Raw genomic sequence first — 20901 nt, forward strand, 5'->3', positions numbered from 1 at the left:
AACTTCTCTCTTCTCTTTACTCTAAAACTTGGTTTTATTTCTCTCTAACTCATATTTTAGACCAAGTTTGTGTGGTTTGAGTTAAGTTTTGAAGGGTCACCTATTCACTCACCTCTAGGTGGTCTTGGCTATCTACTGAAATCTTTTTTTAAATGTTGACTTTTGATTATTGTAATCAATCTTGCAATGAGTGTGCTCATGAGCTTGCTCGCTTAGAATTAAATTGGGAAACTGATCAGGTGTTGTTGTGGGTTGATCCTTTCCCAAATTTTGTAAACACTTTCCTGGTTTGCAATTCAACTGAACCTGCTTAATGAAGCTAGATTGTTGGGTTTCAAAAGAAAAGAAGTGTGGTGTACCTATATGGCTCTACGTTGCAATTGTGAAAGGAAAATATGCCATAGTACCATTTCTACCCGTTTTGGTGATTAAGTGCTCAGCGCACCACATTGAACTAACTACTTTGATATGAGCATGAGCATAGGTTCTAGCAAGAGCAAATTTAAGGATACAAGTCCAACTGAGTGGAAATGAAGGCCAAAAGTGCAACTCTGGGTAAAACTACGAAAACATGAGGTTTAAGTATTTAAATAAGTTGCACATGTCCATTACTATGATTCTTGTACCTTGGTTTGGCTACTAACTTCTTTCTGCAAGAAAATTGACTTTTGGACTTAGTTTTGGGCTTATTGCAAACCTTGGTAAAACAATGGCAAAAAAGTATGTTTCCTACGTTTAGTCTTTAGATTATGTGCTAAATATCTTTGTCTAAGTCGTATAGAAGCTATCAAAGGCATCCAAAAAGAGTTGGAGAAGTTTGTCTTGAGCAAGCCAAAGGTGGGCAAGTCTGGGACTCGCCCAATGGTGCACTGGACGATCCAGTGGCCCGTATGGACGAAGTCCTCGGTCTCAGGGATTTAATTTATAAAATTTACCAAACAGTCCGGTGTGTGCCAAACACTCCCTCCAACTGCTACTTTGCTCTTCGCCCAACGCTCCAACAACTAGTTTGGGTCACCGGACAGTCGAGTGTCGTCATCGGACGGTCCGCTGCCACCTAGGAAAGGAAGGACACCAATCAGTGGATCTGTCAACCCTTGTTGTGCGGTCCAGTGCACTCGTAGACAGGAAGTATTTGGGCTTCCATATGGTTTTGGAGAAGCCAATAGCTCCAAGGCCCCTTGGAGATATAAAAGGGACTCATAGGCGCCTTCAACCAGAACCCAAGCATCTTAAAATCACACCAACACTCCAAAACTCTTCGACCACACATTCTAGTGAGATCCGAGCGCCAGTTTTGAGTTGTAATTGTAATATTGTGTTCTTGCACTCGTTTCTTTGGCTTTCTTGCATGTGTTGCTGCGTTGTGCTTTTGTGTGCGTATTCTATCTCCCTCTCTTACTCTAAGTTTTGATTGTGATCATTTTGTGAGGCTATGTGAGACTCCCAGTTATGGAGATTTCTCATAAATGGGAATAATGATATAAGGAACAAATCGTGACACTCAAGTTGATCTAGGTGATCACTTGAGAGGGGTTGATTGCAATCCTTGTCCAAAGGAGGACACCACACTGTGGAGGTAGGTTTTGGCCAAACCACGTGATAAAATCATCGTGTCTCATTTACTTTATTGTGATTCTTCCTTCTTTAGTTCTCTCGTCTCATTTGGAATATTGCTCTTAGGATCTTTCATATCTTTGAAGACAATCAAGTGAAGGGAACTGTTCTATTTGTCTTCTCCACTCAAACTTGGTTTCAGTCTTCTCTAACTCAATTATTAGACCGAGTTTGTGTTATTTTGAGTTTATTTTGCAAGATCATCTATTCACTCCTCTAGGTGTTCTCAAATTGCAACCAAGGTTACTAAACTCTTTACCCCTAAATACTGCCACACATCGGTAAAGGTAAACCGACGAGAAACCGCCACTCGCCGGTAACACTAAACCGACGGAAATCACCAAAGTTGAGCGGTTTGATTTTCAAATTAAAAAAAACTGACACATACCACGGGTAAACCAATTTTCCCTACCAACAAACTAGTTTAGTCGGTTTTCAATTTTTCGACCGGTTTGTATTTACAAATTCAAATAAAACAGTTCCCGAATTTCTTGGCGAGAAACCACCGGTTTTCGTTGTTCTTTTACCAGATTTCATTGTTGTTTACTGGAAAATGATTATTAGTGTAGTTTTTGTCATATGTTTTTTTATTTTTTTATAAAACTTTTCATTTTTTAATTTTTTGGATGAATTAAAAAATGATTGGAAAACTGTTACCGGTCCGGACCGGTTTTTGAGCGGTTTTGAAAATCCTTGGTTGCAACTAAAACTAAATTTTATGCCATAATATTCATGCTGTTATGAACAAATATAAAACTGAGGACTCATGTAAGCATATCTTCAATTTGAGCAATGATCTTATTTAAACTCCTATGTTCTTTCTTCAGTTTTTGTTGTTGTGAAACTGCATCTAAAATGTTGAATAAATCTGTCAATGGGTAGTGTATTCTTTGGTTAAAGTTACTATAATTTTCATCTCTTGACTCATTCTCCCTGAAAGTAGCTTTGTGATCTCATACATTCTAAATTTTACTCGATCGAGGAGTATGTACTACCTCCGTCCTTTTTATTTGACGTTAAATTGTGTAAAATTGAACTACAAAACGTCAAATAAAAAAATGGAGGTTGTAGTGTTTTACTCAGCTACTGAAGAAAAACTCAAGCTTGGCTTTTAGCATCGTGTCGTAAGGAAAAGGAAAGCTCTTCACCTTCAATGGAAGTCGTCTTAATCTCCTTCGCCATTTATGCCTTCATACAGTCGCTCCTACACCACATGGTACCTTTACTGAAATAGCAGCAGTGCAGCACATACGTAGAAACTCCCACCACAATTGCCCTAGTAGCTTCGTTTACAGAAACCAGTGATGCGGAAGCTTCGTTTTGTTTGGCGTGTACTGACAGAAGAATGCGTACAGAGTTATACATGGAATGAACCAAGTTCTTAAACAATAGGAAAATTAGTAATAAGCAGAAAAAATGGCACAACTGCTCACTCGCGTGTAGAGCTAGCCAATGGGGCACTGGCCAACAGGCAACAGCAGTCATCTAGTGCACTACGATTTCTCATTCTGGGTCTCTCGTTCTGTGAAATAGCAGGATCAGTCATCTCGCGTGCACTACGAACTGTAGTCCTTGAATAGCAGGCTCATCTTGTACATTACGCTACGATTTCTCGGTCTTGGAAATAGCATGGCATCATCGGTTATTTAATAATATCTCCATTCTCGAATATTTATCGCGAGCTAGTTTATTTTTAAACTAAAACACGATAAATAAAAAGAACGGAGGAAGTATGTTCTATGGAAAGCCAAACTCTGCCATTGATACACAATGATGAGGATCCATAATAGATGAACTACGTAGATCCAATTCTTAAACCAAACAGTGATATCCTAGATACAAATGACCAACTCTGAATTTATCTTTTATGCCTAATCACCTTTCTATGAAGTATGAATAATGCTTAGCTCTGAATTTATGTCTAATAAATCACCCTTCCATGTTCTTCCGTCCAGAACCACAGTAACACAACTCCAAGTCAAGACAGACTAGGTAGCAAACAAACTCACTTAACAAATATCACACGATCTTGCACGCTGCAGACGACGCCTCCTCGCAGTCGCAGGTGACCTCGATCTTTGGGTACTGCCTCAACGGCAGCCCTTCGTAGCACGGCGGGTGGTCCACGAACTGGCAACGGCAGCCGTAGCCGTAGCCGTAGCCTCCACACCCGCATATGCACATACCGCAGCAGCACGGCGGAGCAGGAGCCGGCCCGGGCGGTTTCGACGGCATGGCTGGTCGTTGCGGCGTGAGCTTCAGTTCTGCCGCCACGAGCTGGATGTCCCTGATCACACAGCCCGCCTTGCGCCGGAGCTTGCAGGGGAGCACCAGCGGGTCGAAGGCTCCCGAGATCGTCACCGTCCCGGACACCTCGTCGAAGGAAATCGCCCGGATGTCCTCGGTTTCTGCCAGCACGCGCGCGCGCAAGACTCAAGAGGGGGGAGTTAAAGAGCTTTTCGATCACGATTCACAAGCACAGGACGACGATATAGATGCTGAATCGACCGGGAGGCAAGGCAAGTGATTATCACCTTGCAGCTTGCACACGGTCTTCCGGATCCTGGTGAAGCAGCGGCAGCAGCCATGGTTGAGTGTGACGACCAGCGTGGACACCTGCGTGATGATACTATAATAGATTACTCTGCGCGTGTTGGTGCAAGTGATACTAGCTAGTAGCCAAATAAACCAAAATCACTGCAAACACAGATGATCGTCAAATCAAGTAGATAAACAATGCAGGAGACGCTCAACAACAAGGAACAACGCTGAGATTGATCGGAGGTAGAGAAGAAGGCAGAACCTTCTCTGCCATGTGTGCTCTTTCTGGTTCTGGAGAATATGGTGATGATGTACTTCAAGGGGAGGAGTAGAACTAGAATACCGTATTTATACCTCCACTAGCACCCGTGGGCCGTGGTCTGTGGAGCTGTGGAAGGATACCTGGATAGTCAATGTTCATGGGCCGGTATTTATGTGTGGCTACACTTACTTGGGCCGAATCATGTTAGGGCTTGACTAGTTAAACTTACAATATAGCTATTAAAAAGCTCAAATTACTCACGTGATTGCTACGGTTTTTTATGTATAAGTAGATTTTGATTTAATAGAAAACATAAAAATATGTGTGTTATATTGATTAGATATGTGTAAATATATATAATCAACAGCCAAGGTTTGATCCTCATTTATACATAATTTTATCTTTATCTTTGCATAAAGTGGACAAGAGGGTGACACACGACGGACGCATAAGTGAATTGATGCTCTATATAGTAGGGATTGCCTATATAACTTCCTAAATCAATATTTATAACAAAACTGCCTAATTAATCTACATACAAATTACTTGACTATTTTAGTTTATTTGATCTACCTCTTAATAGGATATCCCAATTTGAGTTTAAAGTTCAAATTTTGTACGTTAAAAAAATAAGTTATAGATATTTTGCCATCATTTTTTATTGGCTAGGACATCTAATATCATTTAATTCTAATGAAGATTATGTTGCACGCTAGCTATCATCCCATAAAAATGATCTTAAATATCAACTTACTCGAGGGGAGGAAAAAGAGAATTGTTTTGTAATAGTAGATTGGACGTAGAACCATGAAAATTGGTGTTTTACATAGTAGATGTTGGGGACCTTCGGCATCCGAAGGTCCTCAAAAACAGGATTTAATAGTGTTTCTGGAGTATAATGTGTGAACAGGTATCTTCGGACTCGAGTCAGGCATCACTATAGACCAGAATAATACGAAGGTTGGTGAAGCGCCGAAGGTGCAAGCAGGAAAGCTTCAGCGAGACAGCAGCAGTTGAAACCGACTTAAGGATGAAAAGGCTATTAAGACCTCGACAGAGTTCTATATGTTTATTATCAAGTGTAAAGGGCATTAATGTAATTTTGTACGGGCTGCGTCCCGTGTCTATAAATAGGTGAACAGTACTCCCGTACCGTTCACGCTGACTTGGCATTCGCTTTTTGCGTCACGCTTGTATTGTCAACTCATTCCGATTGAAGGTACACTTGTAACTCAGCGGTATTTCTGTTTATACTTAATAATAATAATACATAATTATTAATGTTCTCTTTTATATCCTTTATACTCCATCCTCCGTCATTGTTTAATAAATTTATGAAGGTACGTCCTTCGTAACCTTCGTCCGTAAACCATTATATCCTAAGGGAAATAATGCTTCGGAGGACGAAGGACCTTAATGATTAACATCTTTCTATGTTGCCTTGTTCTTAACTCATAGCATTTGAGAACAAGTCTCCAACATTGGCGCCCACCTCCGGTGAACCCACTTCCACTCAGTTTTTTGAGCATTTTCGGCAATCATAAACCTTCGTCATGGCGCCGAAGAAGGCTTCAGCGACTGGGACTACAGCTCTACAACCACTGGACCACAATCAGGAGACAGTCTCCCTGCGGGAGGCCCGAAGCCAGAAAAGGAAGGCTGTCAGCCCGACACCACCAGAGGACGAGATAGATCAAGAAATCAGAGATATGGAGATGCTTCATCAACAAGTACAGAGGAAGAAAGAAAAGATGGCCAGGCTGGCTGAACTGCAGAGGCAGATAGACGAAGCCTCTGAAGAAGTTCGTCATCTCACCCAGGATGAGCAGCACCGAAGGCCTCAACACCAAGATCTTCATCAGGAGGGTTTTCCCAACGAAGATGACTGGTATGACAATTTCCATCATGGGAATTTTGTTTTTGATGATGCTTCTCCTCTGTCCGCTGAGCTGCAGGCTACACCTTGGCCTCCGTCCTACAAGCCGCCCCAGCTTCCTGTATTCGATGGCCACTCAGACCCGAAGCAGTTTTTGATGAGTTACGAAGCAACAGTATCTTCGTATGGTGGCAATGCTTCAGTCATGGCCAAATCTTTCGTTATGGCTGTCAGGAGTGTGGCTCAAACCTGGTATTCCTCCCTTCGACCAGGAACGATCACTTCGTGGCAGAAGCTGAAGGACTTGTTGTTAACTAGCTTCCAAGGATTTCAGACGAAGCCGGTCACTGCTCAGGCTCTGTTCCAGTGCACCCAAGATCACGAAGAATACCTTCAGGCGTATGTCCGAAGGTTCTTGCGTTTGAGGGCACAGGCACCAACGGTGCCCAATGAAATTGTCATTGAGGCCATGATCAAGGGGCTTCGGCCAGGACCGTCAGCTCAGTACTTCGCTCGGAAGCCTCCTCAAACTTTGGAGAAGCTGCTCCAGAAGATGGATGAGTACATTCGCGCCGATAATGATTTTCGCCAAAGAAGGGAGGAGGCTTTCAGGTTTTCTGAAATGACCAGGGGCTTCGGAGGGAGGTTCTACCCGAGACACGTCAGGTCAATTCATAACTCTACACAAAATGATGACAGAGGAAGCCAACAGCAAAGGCCACAATGTTCCTCACAGGCTTCGGGGCAACAGCAAAGCTCCTTCCGACCACCAGCTCCAAGAGGCAGAGGCGCCAGGGGCTTTCGAGGAAGATTTGGCGATCAACCAAGAAGAATCTTTTGCTTATTCTGCGGTGAGAACAAAGGCCATACTACCAGGATGTGCCATGTTACTATTCAGAAGCAAAAGGAAATAGCTGAAGCAGCAGCACAACAAGCTCAGCCGAAACAGGTCATGCATACAGCTTCGTATCATTCGCCCTACATCCGAGAATATGTGGGCAATCATCCTGCACTTTCTGTCGCTTCGGCAAGTCAGCCTCAAGCTTCCTGGCAACAGCCTCCGCCTCCACCTCCGTTGCAACAAGGCCAGCAGCCAGAAGGGAGCCAGTATGCTCCACACCAGAGGGACTTCAGAGAGCAGTCCGAAGCTCGTACAGTCAATAGCACTGTGCCAGAGTCAAAGCACATCTATTGACGAATATCCTACCTTAATAGCAATTTTTTTTCATTCAGTTTTATTTTCTGTAATAAAGGACATTGTTTAGGTTTCATGTAATTAGTTTCGTTGGTTCCTACAAGGAAAATATACTTTCTTCACAGGCATATATTGATTAAAATTCAAAGACGTGATGACAAAGACGACCTTCGAACTATCGAAAATTCTTCGAAGCAACAAAAAGTCGTTCTAAGGAACGCAGAATAAGTTTACCGAAGTCACAAAAAGTCGTTCCAAAGGGAGCGCAGTGTAAGTTTTCTGCTCCAAAGTCGTTCCAAAGGGAATGCAGAGCATACAGCGAAAAGTCAACGCTGATACCGCCTAAGTAAAAGGCGAAGCGCGAAAAGTCAACGCGAATACCGCTGAAAGTAAAAGGCGAAGAAGCTCCTAAGGGAGGCTTACAGCGAAAAATAAGCGCTGATTCCGCTGAAGTAAAAGGCGAAGAAGCTCCTAAGGGAGGCTTATAAAAGATTGTGTTTTATTGCAGGGATGCGTATATATCTTCGGAGTAAACATCATCTCACATAACATAACATCATCGCATCATTTCGCATAGCATAAGCATCATACATCATTTTGCACATGGCATAAGAGGTGGACACATTATCAATCTACGGAAGAACGTTTTGAAAAAAGAGAGAAATCAGTCACAAAAAGATACATCATTGATCTTCGGAAGGGTAGCTTCGGAAAATATTTTTACGAAGCCTGGATATTATTCATCAGAACATTGGATATTGTTGTGACAATGAAAAATTCTTCTTCACGAAGCATGAAAAGAAGGGAAGGTGTTTTTTCGTCAAAGACTCAAAAGCGGTACGTGTAAAGTTTCATGCATCGTAAAGAATTGACTAACAAAAATAGGTATATTACATTTGTGGTTACCAAATGTTACAGTATATTACATTTCCGAAGTTTTTGTTTTACAAAAATACTTAATCTTCTCTCAAAACGACTTCGGCAGCCTCGTTCAGGAGCCGATTGACGACTTCGTCCATAATATCTTCAGCCATCTTTTTAATTTCGTCGTCTCTTTCGGCTGAGGGCCTGAAGACGCTTTAGCAGGATCTGAAGTAAGATAGGATACGGATACAGTGCTATTACAAATCGCAAACAAATCTTAAAGTCTAAGATTACAACACAATAAAACTATCAGTTAATACCTAATTGACCTTCGGCCTCTGCGCTCCTTTCAGCAGCCTCAGCTACTTCTCTAGCATCATGAATTCCCTTTTCACTTCTTCTAATAATTTCCCCGGCCATTTCTCGGCCACCATTATCCCAAATATCGGTAAAAAATTTTCCACCAATTATACTAGCTTCGGCCGAAGGATCTCTTGCATCTTTAAAAGACAAAGCAGCTTCGGATTGTGCTAAAATTTTTACATGTTCACAGCCTTTCTTCTCTAAGATGGTGGCAAGTCCTCTGGCGCCAGAGAAGGCACATATATCTCCACGACTATTTAAAATTTCTTCGAAGGCTTCAGCTTCGTGGTCGATCCACTCGATGGGACCTTCGGGATTGCCTCTCGTAAAGTTTTCTTCGCTTGAGAAGGCGCCGACTCTGGCGAAGCTAGTTTTTAACTTCTTAACACACTCTATAGATTTATTGTAGCATCTCTTTTTGGACGAACGAAGCTCTTCAACAGTTACTTCTAGGTGGTCTGCCCATTGGTCGCTGAGTTCTCGCCTTGTTTCTTCAAGCATGCGTTCTTCCTTAGCTCTGGCCAGTTGTTTCCGAAGATCTTCAATTTCGTGTTTTTGAACTTCAGCTTGACCTTTGAAAGCAGCTTCGTCTTCCTTTATTTTATTTATCAATGAGTGTAATATTTTATCTTTTTCAAGACCTTCGTTCCTCAGTTCAATAACTTCGGAACGAAGGTTGCTCAGGGCTATAGAACACCCTTCGTCTTCAGCATCTTTCTGCGCCCTGAGGGCATTGCTAAGTATCAGGCCCTGCGCAGAGAAATATGTGTGTGTCAGTAGGATTAATCAAACAAATTTTTTTTTTGACTCAACAAAAAATACAAGGATTGCATTTGTCGCACCTTTAAGCTATTGTAAGCCAGGCTGTCGGCCAGATCATTCTTCGACAGCACCGAGAGCCCGTCTTCTAAGGTTGGGAATCCGAAGCTCTTGCTCATCTCCCGACAGACAGAAATCTCCTTGCTGTCAGGGAGACAATACAAGAAGTCTTCTTCTCCACTGCCATTGAATATTAATGCCCCCTTTGGATACTTCAGTTTTCGGGCATAGTGCTGGGCCTCTTGCTCTTCTTTTTCTGATAATTTTCTCCCCGAAGCATGACGAACAATATAATCACGGACTTTGGGGGATGCTTCGGGGGCAATGACACCGATTTCTTCAACAAAAGTTGGCTTTGTTATTTTTTCTACCTCACTCTCCAAGGATTTTATCTTTGCGGGCTCTGAAGGCCTAGCTTCGGCTTCAGTTTTTTGCTCTGGAGCTTCGGTACCAGAAATTTCAGTTGTTGTTTCAGGAATAATAGCAGCCTTCTTTGGAGGTGTGCTTGAAGATTTGATCGTTTCCAGTACATCTAGCACATTAGCCATTCTCTTTCTTTTTGGAGTCACTGCTGGCACTTTTGGATTTTTTACTGTCTCAATGTTTGCCGCAGGACTCAAAACTTCTGATGTTTTGGATCCCTCAGTTGCTACTTTTACCTCTTCCATTTTTTCTGAGAACGGCGCTTCGGCCTTCTCCTTCGTTTCTGATAACAAAATTTTTGATTGCTCTAATTCTATCTTTGTTGGCACTTCGGCCGTTTCTGCGACTTCTGGCAACAAGGTTGGCTCGATTGGTTTTTTAGCTTCGGTGGCCGAAGAAGTTTCTCCGGTAAACTCAGGCACCGAAGCTGGTTCAATATACCGCGGCCGATGTGTAAGGACCTTTAACTTCTTTCTTTTCGGTTCTGGCTCGCTAGGAGCAGTTGCAGCTTCTTCTTTTGCAGAGGTTGTGTTTTTCCTCTTCTGCCTTCGAATGGGATAGCAATAGTCAGGGTAGACAAACCCGATTGCATCAAATACCCGATTCAGCCTCTTCTTTTTTCGGCCTCCGAAGGCTGCTGACATCGCAGTGTCTTCGGCCTTCGAATAAGCCCCAAGCAGTTCATCACTTAAATTTTCAATACTTTTTAACCAGTCATCATCTGGCTCAACAAACTTATTCCCAAATTTAAAAGTGTACTTCAACCTGATAAGTCCACCTTCGTCGGCCTCTTTTACGGTTTCTTGTGGCATTTCCCATTTCTCTGCGAGCGGCCATACCCTGAAGGCAATGTGCTCTTGTACTAAGTCTCTCGTTCCAATAAAAGAACAGATAACGCCGAAGGCCCTCTGGCATTCTTCGACAGCGTCATTCATTTCAACCTTCGGTCTCCGAAGGCCGAAGCTTTGCCAAATAGGGCGCATGATTATACCCTTGATATCTTCTCGTACTGTCAGATCATTCTTCACATAAAACCACTCTGTCATCCAATCTCCGGGCCATCTCTTCCGAAAGGTTGGCACGGGGCAGCTTGACCCGGACCGGGAAACGAAACTATAGCAGCCAAAATTATTATGGTACTGTTCCTTACCCCAAGGTTTTGTTTCATATGATAATTCGTGAATATTGCAGAAGCTTTTTGCGTCAGGCTTCAGACCTTGGCTTCTCACGGCCCAAACGAAGATATTTAGCCTTATGATTGCCTCGGGGGTTAGTTGGTGCAGATAAACTTCGAAGATTTTTAGCATCTCCACGACGAAGCTGCTCAAGGGGAATCGCAATCCAGCTTTCAAAAAGCTTCGGTACACCACAACTTCATTCTCTTCAGGGTGTGGACAAGTCCTTTCCCCTTCGTCCGCCCTCACAATGGACAGATCCCGGAAATATCTTCCCCTCATATTGGCAAGATGGTTTTCTTTGATAGCTGATTTGCCGAAAACCGCATGACTTGGTCGCCAGGGGCGATCTTCGGAGTCTTCCCCACCACTGTCCACATCATAGCTGTCACTATCACCAGTATCCTCAGACAAACCTTCCAGAATCTCCTTGGTGATTTTTTCTGTGTTGGTCTTTGACATCGCTATAAGAAACCCCAAATTTTTCTCTTCGTCGAGGCTTAGTTTCGTCTCAGCAGCAGCCTTCTTATCTTCGGACATCTTCGGAGACACTAAAAACTATTTTCAAAGCCGAAGCTTCAAAACTAAAAGCTTAAGCAAATCGTAGTGCGCAAGAGCTGAAACTTGAGTAAGCGGAAGCAGTTGGCCTGAGAGCGTGTCAAATGCGTTTGCGGTATGGCCCTATTTATACGCCAAGTGCGTTGAAAATTGAAAGACCCCGCTTGTCAGTGAACATTGCTATTCTAGCAAAGGGAAGGTGTTTTTTCGGACCTTCGGCGCAAAGCCTTCGTCCAGATCGCAATCTAAATTTATTATTTTGAACAAATTAATATTGCGAGGGGCTACTGTTGGGGACCTTCGGCATCCGAAGGTCCTCAAAAACAGGATTTAATAGTGTTTCTGGAGTATAATGTGTGAACAGGTATCTTCGGACTCGAGTCAGGCATCACTGTAGACCAGAATAATACGAAGGTTGGTGAAGCGCCGAAGGTGCAAGCAGGAAAGCTTCAGCGAGACAGCAGCAGTTGAAACCGACTTAAGGATGAAAAGGCTATTAAGACCTCGACAGAGTTCTATATGTTTATTATCAAGTGTAAAGGGCATTAATGTAATTTTGTACGGGCTGCGTCCCGTGTCTATAAATAGGTGAACAGTACTCCCGTACCGTTCACGCTGACTTGGCATTCGCTTTTTGCGTCACGCTTGTATTGTCAACTCATTCCGATTGAAGGTACACTTGTAACTCAGCGGTATTTCTGTTTATACTTAATAATAATAATACATAATTATTAATGTTGTCTTTTATATCCTTTATACTCCATCCTCCGTCATTGTTTAATAAATTTATGAAGGTACGTCCTTCATAACCTTCGTCCGTAAACCATTATATCCTAAGGGAAATAATGCTTCGGAGGACGAAGGACCTTAATGATTAACATCTTTCTATGTTGCCTTGTTCTTAACTCATAGCATTTGAGAACAAGTCTCCAACAGTAGAGATTACCTAGATAACTTCCTAAATCAGTATTTAAAAAAACTCCTTGATTAATATAACATACTAATTACTTGACTATTTTAGTTTATCCGATCTACCTCTTGATAGGATATCCTCTTTGAAAGTTCTCTCTGCCCGAGAACATGATCTAGATGTCTCCTATAGAGGTGAGTAGGCGAATAAGAATTAACTCAAAACTTAGAACTTTTCTTACTCTACTTGTAGAGGTGGATGTAGCGGAATCCAAATTAGTAGAGTAGTAGCAACAAGATGAAGTTCTTTGTCCCAAAAAGGCTTGCACTTCACAAACAACTTATACCAAAGATAAGAGTAGGAGAAATGCAAACAACAATAAGTACGAGACAATGAACAAAAATAGAGACAAGAGCAGCACAACACAAAAGAACACAGGACACTGGGATTTTTTCCCAACGGTTCGGCCAAGCCTGAAATGTTTGCCTAGTCCACGTTGGAGTTAGCCAACCTGGCTTGGAGTCTATTTTAACTTCTTCCTCTATTTGTTCAAATCTGTCACTAGGTGGCAGATCGAGGCTTCCAATATGTCGATGTTGGTTACTGTAAGAATGTGAAGGCTTGACAGCCCAACCGTGGTGCCAGCCCATCTACACATCGAACACACTATCTAACATCCCCGTAGTCGCAACGGGGCACCACACACGATGAGACTGGAGTAGAAGACAAAGTTAGAAGCCGACGGGTTGAAATCCCCCCACAGTTGCAGCGTCATGAGGGTGAAAGTGTTGTGACTAGGGTAGAGACTGGTGTATACTCCATGTAGATGATAGCCATGGATGCCAAGATAGTCGAAGTCGAGGTGGTCGGGGTTGGGAGACACATAGTGGCAGCCTTGTTCTTCGAAGGGGTCGACGTTCGAGCGTCAACCATCTGTGAGGTGATGCAACAAAAGAAGAGCAACAACAACGTGGACCTTGTTACTTCTCTCGTCCGGTCGTCGGGGAGCCTCGCCAAATGTAATACCCTAATTTTTGAAACCAACAAAATGTACTAAGATCTAGTTTAATTCGGTAATATTTGAGTAGTTTAGAATCATGAATTATAATTTTAAGTATTTTCTTTTATAAATCAATTAAAGACCAATTTATAAAGTTAAATGAAAAGGTCCTTATGTAGGTAAAATCGTACCCTTATAGGATAAAATATTTGGAACAGTCTCTAAAGTATGAAAACTAGAATTTGGGTTCTTGAAATATGATGGAAAGATAGAAAAGAAAAGGGCAAATCTAAAGAAAACCTACCTATGCCTGTTGGGCCCAAACCACTGCCAGCCCACTCCCCTAGCTGTTCACCGCGCGGCCCAAATCTGCTGCCTCGCGCGCTCCCATTCACTGGCAAGTGGGTCCCACGCATCAGCTGTTGTCTGCCCGCTCCCGCGTCCCTCGCACTCTGGCATATGGGCCCATTGCCCAGCCTCCCACTCACGGTGCGGCTTCGCCTCGTTGACGCGCGCTCGATGACATGTGGGACCGCCTCGTCGGGTCGGTCTTCTACGACTTCTTCACGGCGCGGAATGTGATCCCAACGAACCCGCCGCAGCTGGGCGACTACCGCGATACGCGCAACAAGCTCGCCCCGCTCAGTTCGGATTCTCGGGGCGTATAAGTAACCAGTCATGGAACCCCTAGCCATGTATACGGTCGATTAGAGCCGTGAGGGAGAAGCAGTGCACCGCCGCGGTCGATCTTCGCGGGCATCAACGTCCAGTCTCGTTTTGGGTCTCGACGTGCTACCAATCGGGTCGCCTTCGTGAATTGAAACCTCCGGTATCATCTTCCGGGCACGCGGTCTCTCTGGTCATCTCTAATTTCTCATCGACGCGTCGCGGTCACCGCAATCCGCGCAACTCCGTGGGTGGAGACCATCACGACCCAATCGCTGGTAAGGACTACCTCAACCTTCTCACCATCCGACTAGCTTCGTGTAGCTCTGTTTAATTTGATGGTGAAGCTCGGGGGAGGCCGATTGGTGGCACGGTCGTTCTTCCCCATCGCGCGGTCACGACGGAGGCGTCCCTGCTTGGTTGGCGGGGGAAGATGAACGTAGACCGTTGGTCTGGCCTGGGCGGCTGTGATTAAAACACCGCGTAACCCTTCGCCGCATTAGATTTGGAGCGTCAAAATGGGATCAGATGGTAGGGGGCTTGGGCGATGGCTGGCCATGGATCTCAGATCCAGCGGGCAGGATCGCATCCCGGTTCACTTAGCGGCGATTTAATCTGGGCCGTGCGTGGTGATCGGACGGCTCACAACATGTGATACCCCTTCGGTGGGATCTTTTGCTAAAGAGCCCCCCATTGTTTGCATAATAAACCCGCCGTCCAGTGCGGGGGAAAACTGAGTCTCGGAAAAATTGTGGATTAGCCCCCGAGCTCTCTGAATATTATGCGCGCAGTCCAGTGACTTAATAGGAAAAACAATATAGAAAATACTTTCCTAGCACAAAAATAATTCTAGAACTTGTGTAATTCCTAGAAAATCCATTTTAGCTCCGAATTGATCCATTCTAGTTGCATTAGTTTCACAAAAATATTTATTATCATCTGTTAACTTGTTTTGTCATGAAATATAGGTTAAAATGTTGCACTTAGTCTATTCTATACTTAACCACCTGGATCTTCCGAGTACCATAACTTCTTAACTGTAACTCTGATTTTAGCGCTTCTCGAACCCACAATCTCGTAGCGATGCATAGAATATTCTTATACAATTTGTTCTTATGTTTGGTGTGATGCTAATTTTGCCTATACAATGTTTGTTTGTATTGCTACGACTAGCGTGAGGTCACGAGTCACCTGAAGAGCAAGTTGGTACCTGGAATCTCAAGTCCCAGGCAAGTTGTGCCCTTGATCACTTTCTTTTTACCCACTCATGTTCTAATTAATCATAATGATCTGCATAGGTTAATTTTGATGGGACCCAATAGGATACCCTAGTTTGTCTATCTTTATACCTTGTTTACCACTGAACTTTCTAGGTAGTACTTGCTAGTGCTATATGTGGTTTTGGGTATGGAGATACATTATTCATGATTACACTTTTGTTATCAGTTGTTATTTACTGTTCATGATAAGATCATTATGTTAATTGGAACATGGAGAACCACCCGGGAAAACAGTGCTACCACAAGGGTTTAATGGGACGCCCTTGGCTGGTTAATTAGGAAAGCTAGTGGATGACTACCTTACCCGAAAGGGGCAAGGGCAGTAGGGAAGTGGTCAGTGTAGGGAGGCCCTTGGGATGATTTTGCTGTGATGGCGGTCATGCGAGGGATTCCTGCATTGGAGCTTCCTATAAACTGTAGCGGGTTTTCTGAAGCTAGTGGAACTTTGTAAAGGCCTCGTAGTGTTACCCCGTCTCGCCTCCTCGGTAGAGGTGTATGGGATTGGCCGTCTCTTGGCAGATGGGTAACATGACTTGTGGGTAAAGATGTGCAACCTCTGCAGAGTGTAGAACTGGTATATTAGCCGTGCTCACGGTCATGAGCAGCTCGGACACTCACATGATTAAATTATGGAACCTAAACTCAATTTGTCATATGCATTGCATCGCAGGTGAGGTTGTTACTTTTGTTCTACTACTTAATTGGGTTGGTATTTACTTATACTCAGTAATTGCTAATAAAATTTTGACCAACTTTAAAAGCAATGCTCAGCTTCAACCATCCTCTTTGGTAAGCCTTACACTTCACATGAGCTCCCACCTTTGGCGAGTTCATGCACATTATTCCCCACAACTTGTTGAGCGATGAACGTATGTGAGCTCACTCTTGCTGTCTCACACCCCCCCACAGGTCAAGAACAGGTACCGCATGATGTGGCGCATGGAGGATGCTGTGACAAGTTCGTGAGAGGTCTAGGTCGTCGTCTCCCAGTCAACTTTGGGTTGATGGACCGTTGTCTCCTTATAATGTAATTATTTATTTACTAGGTATATGCCCGTGCTTTGCTACGGAATCAATATGATAAAATACGTTGATTTGTAAAAACCCTAATTGTTATTATAAACAAGCTGGGAAGAAAATCAAAAGAGCCTGTTTGCTCAATGATATCATAGTACTGGAACCCCTGAACGTGACAATAGCTTACATGCCCACCAAATTCTGTTGTAACCCACTGAGGCCTTGGCTTGACACCATAGCTTTTGATGCAATCCTCATCATAGGAAGCACAGTAAAATTTATATGGTGGATACATGCTCCTCTATTCACTGTAAGACATTGGCATTACCATCTCGGTACAAGCCTGTTTTAAGCAAGAATGAACCATAAGGCACACAATATAGTAGCACACCCTATCAAAGGAAACCATTGCATAGAAACATATTAAAAACTGTTGTTTCATGACCTGTCAGTCCCATCCACCCATTCCATGGGGATCATCATTTAGATCAAAGCAGTCAACAATGTCAGTATAATTGTAATATACATTTACTCCTGCATATATACGTTCCAGAGTACCAATGCCCTTAGGTTGACTGTCGATATTTCCGCATACCTGAAACAGAGAAAGGGCAATCTTGTAAGCAATGGTACGTAGTATTAATAAAACACATGATGCCTACATAATGTAAAAGGTAGCTCACAAGAACACGGTTCTCATGATTGCAATGTTGACATGTCACGATTATTGGCCTATTGGGACATGATGTTGTGAACAATGCAATGGAATAGTAACATATTCAGGAATGTTACTGAAAGTTACTTATTTATTATTGTTTTCAGCAGAAACATGAAGGACAGGTCTGACACAGTGGTGAGAAACCTTTTCACTAAGCCAAAGGTTTTGTGTTCAATGCAGCCTCTCTGCAAAAATGCAGGGATAAGACTTGCCTCGCTTAATCGGTTATTCTTTCCCCATACTCCAGTGATGTGGGAGCTGCCAGCACTGGGTCCGTCCTTTCTCTTTGAGCAGAAGAATACACAGAAATGTGCAGTACGATGTATGGAAATTGATGTTTAAGGACTAACTTCTTTAATAGGATTGGCTGGCAAAGGCCTGAGAAATTCTGATGGAAGTGGGTAATCCACCATGGCCAGATAACTGTACGCTGAGCTCAACCAATCTGAAAGGTCTCCACTTGTTTTCAGGGTCCTGCCAAAAAATGCAAACTACTATTAAGAAGAGCTCAGTGTAAAAGGCAAAGAATGAATAGTTTATGGAGATGACCCATTGGCAAAGGTGGAACGTTTTACTTAGTTTCAGAAGACCATCTTGCTCGTTTGCTTGGTCATCTAATTCTTTCCAGGAGTCTTTTATTGTAAGAAAACAGCCTAAACTTTTCCTCTAAACACAACACAGAAAAAAATTGTGTCAGATTAGTCGAACGGTTGATAAAGAATGATATAAACAACAAAAAAGGCACAAGGCAGTAAAATACACACCCTAAAATCATCAGATACGAGATCATAGAATATAGTAGAAGGAACAATGTCCTCAAACTGCAGGATCGGAGCTGATGATGCAAGACCCCAATAGCAATATGGGGATATTTGAGTCTCATCCAAGCAGCTAGCACTACACAATCAATGACATTAGTAGCAGCACATGATTCAAATTTCAATCACAATGAGTGTTAAGCCACTATCATATCAGAACCAAGAAAATAAAATTGGAATGCAGGTTGGCATTGAAATAATGGAGTCGAAGACGGCTCTTACTTCCACCATATGAGCCCCCAAAGAGCACAACGGGGCTACCCTCTGCCGATAGGTTCCTCTTGAGGTCAGTGAGCAGCACAACGAAGTCAGCAAGCGCCTGCTCGGCTGTGAGATACGTCGGGAACTTGGAGTCACTGTACGCCTTGGCTTTGCTACCGAAAGGCATGGACTCTCTGTAGTAGCGATGCTGCAGCACACAAGCGAGCGACCATCGCTCGCACCATAAACAATATAGCGTTTCAAACGGAAAGTTTTTAAAACAAAGAAGAGATACGAGTACGAGACGAGTGAGGCCGCGGAAGAACGATTGCCTCGGGCGGCGAAGCGTGGGGCGGCATCCCAGATGAGGCCGGAGTTGGCGGCGAACCAGGCGATGTCGCCCTCGTTGCCGCAGTAGAAGAAGATGGGGCCACCGGGTCCAGCCCATCCACTGTCGCGGCCTACCAGGTACCGCTGCTGGAAGAACACTACCGCCTCATCCTCGTCCTCGACCCCTGGAAAGCTGAAGTGGTCCAACCACGGGCGGCGTGCAGAGGGGGAGGAGGGTGGGGGATCTGCGGCTCGATGCGACGCGTGCACGTTGATGGCGGGGAGCAGAGGGGGAGGAGGGTGGGGGATTCGCGGCGCGACAACCTTCCTTGACGGCCACGTGCACGTTGATGGCGTATCGACAGAACCGTGCACCAAAAGATTGTGTACGCCTACAGTAGCATCTTAAGTAGTAGTAGAGACTAAAATACTATGTCTCCAACCAGGTGTTGAGTTGAACTGATGTAAAATATATCATAGTTATGTTATGGCATACATTAAACTGTAGTTTTGAGAAACAAAGTTCCCAAGCAGTCCTTAACCGTGTTGCACAGTGAACTGCTAGAGGCAGGGTAGCGGCAGCCGACCCATCTACGTGGTTGTCAGTATTTATTAGTTGGAAAAATTTATAATGGATGAAAAGTATGGATAGAAAACGATATTTTATGGTTATAGTAAGAGAAATATTTAGAGAGAACCGTTGTGAGAAATGAAAAAAAATAGGATGAAATGTTAACGATGTGACACAAAAGTGGGATATAGAAAGAGAAATTTAGGAGGAACTACCGAAGACACTCTTACACTTTGTCTGAGATGTTTTCAAGTGTGACAGCCTTTCAGATTTGGCATATAAGCAACCAAACATCTCAGATTTTATGAAATATGCATCCGCTCCAACAGGATATACGATGCATCCTCTATCTACCAACCAAACACACTGAACTCCAACCACACCCTTCCAAACTCCAACCTGATGCGGCAAAAAGAGAAGGCAGGTGCAGTGGTGCAGGAAAGAAAGGATGGAGCCAAGCAAAACTGATCCAGGGTCTCGGCCAAACGTGCCTTTCAAAGTTAAAACTGTCACGATTCTCGAATGAAACTAACACATAAGTTTATTTTTATTCAGGTTACCAAACCTTTACAGCACAACAAACTCCCACCCTAAAGAACCGTTATCACCTTACTAAACAGTTTGTCTGAACTAAGCTCTCATATATGCCCTAAAGCCAAAACAGCCTCAATGCTTCAGCAAGACAGCAATGCCCAATAATCTAAGAGCAGCATGTCACTGGTGTGCAATAGGAGAGTTAAGCACCGAGCACGTGAAGCATGATGGCGTTCTGAGCGTGCATTCTATTCTCAACCTGGGGGAACACGATTGAGTTGGGAGCCTCAATGGCGCCATCAGTCACCTCCACTCCTCTCTCTGCAAGCAAACAGTGCATAAGGTAGGCCTATGGGCCAGCAATCTCCATCAGGGTTTCATCCACCTGCAATATAGGATAAAAATAGTAGTGTTAGCTGAAGGCTAACAATGTAAGCTGTAATTACGACTGAAAAACACAGAAATAAGACATTGAACAACGGTTGCTTGTACAGTTTCACTGCCACTTGAACACCACAATTATGATTTGAGATAAAGACAGTATCTTGAATCATATGAAGGTCAGAACATATACGATAATTTCTCTAGTTGTAACTCAATCGCCTCACGGGTTTATGCTATGTATATGTACTTGGAGTACACGTAGAATCTAGAAAGTGTGAAAAACAAACATACCGTGAATCCCTGGAACTTCTGTTTTCTATAATCAACTTCTTCCTTTTGTCCCATACTGGCCCAAACATCTGTGTACACAACGTCTGCTCCCTTAACTGCTTCCCTGGGACTGTTTGTTATTTCAATCTTACTGATTCCAGCACCCCTGGCCATCTCCACTATGTGTGCATCAGGCTCAAATCCCTTGGGACAAGCACATACAAAGTGAAAAGGAAGCACATCAGCCAATAACAGCCATGAGTGCACAATGTTGTTCCCATCTCCAACATAGACAACCTACAACGCAATCGAAGAAGACAATTGGTTACAACCCAGAAACTCAAAATTAGACACAGGTCAAACGCAGATAATTCAGTGTTATGATTCTACCTTAGTGTTTTCAATACGACCAATCTGCTCAAGCATAGTAAGTGCATCAGCCATTATCTGGCATGGATGGTTATAGTCAGTGAGACCATTTATGACAGGTACATATGCATATTTTGCCA

The 20901-nt window shown here is 43.5% G+C and overlaps 1 protein-coding gene and 2 pseudogenes across 2 annotated transcripts; all 3 read right to left on the reverse strand.

Annotated features, from left to right (window-relative positions):
• Positions 1 to 3352: 3352 nt before the first annotated feature.
• On the reverse strand, positions 3353 to 4522 carry LOC103625962 (uncharacterized). Of its 2 annotated transcripts, none has more exons than XM_008646361.2 (3): positions 4421 to 4522; positions 4152 to 4233; positions 3353 to 4025 (listed from the first exon to the last, which is right to left on the reverse strand). In XM_008646361.2, the coding sequence occupies exons 1-3, from the start codon at positions 4430 to 4432 to the stop codon at positions 3637 to 3639; spliced, it is 483 nt and encodes a 160-aa protein (XP_008644583.1). In that variant the 5' UTR covers positions 4433 to 4522; the 3' UTR covers positions 3353 to 3636. The 2 variants fall into 2 exon arrangements, with proteins under 2 accessions (XP_008644583.1, XP_008644582.1); XM_008646360.2 differs by having other exon boundaries at positions 3353 to 4049.
• Positions 4523 to 16655: 12133 nt separating this feature from the next.
• LOC103628004 (lysosomal Pro-X carboxypeptidase-like) lies at positions 16656 to 19498 on the reverse strand (annotated as a pseudogene).
• Positions 19499 to 19669: 171 nt separating this feature from the next.
• LOC103625963 (ornithine carbamoyltransferase, chloroplastic-like) lies at positions 19670 to 20901 on the reverse strand (annotated as a pseudogene).

Source organism: Zea mays, chromosome 5 (assembly GCF_902167145.1).
Source record: "Zea mays cultivar B73 chromosome 5, Zm-B73-REFERENCE-NAM-5.0, whole genome shotgun sequence".
Taxonomy (NCBI): Eukaryota; Viridiplantae; Streptophyta; class Magnoliopsida; order Poales; family Poaceae; genus Zea; species Zea mays.

Coding starts and splice junctions, on each gene's coding strand:
- LOC103625962 (XM_008646360.2), bottom strand. Junction 4,050..4,151: donor GACCGTGTGCAAGCTGCAAG/GTGATAATCACT, acceptor CCCCCTCTTGAG/TCTTGCGCGCGCGCGTGCTG.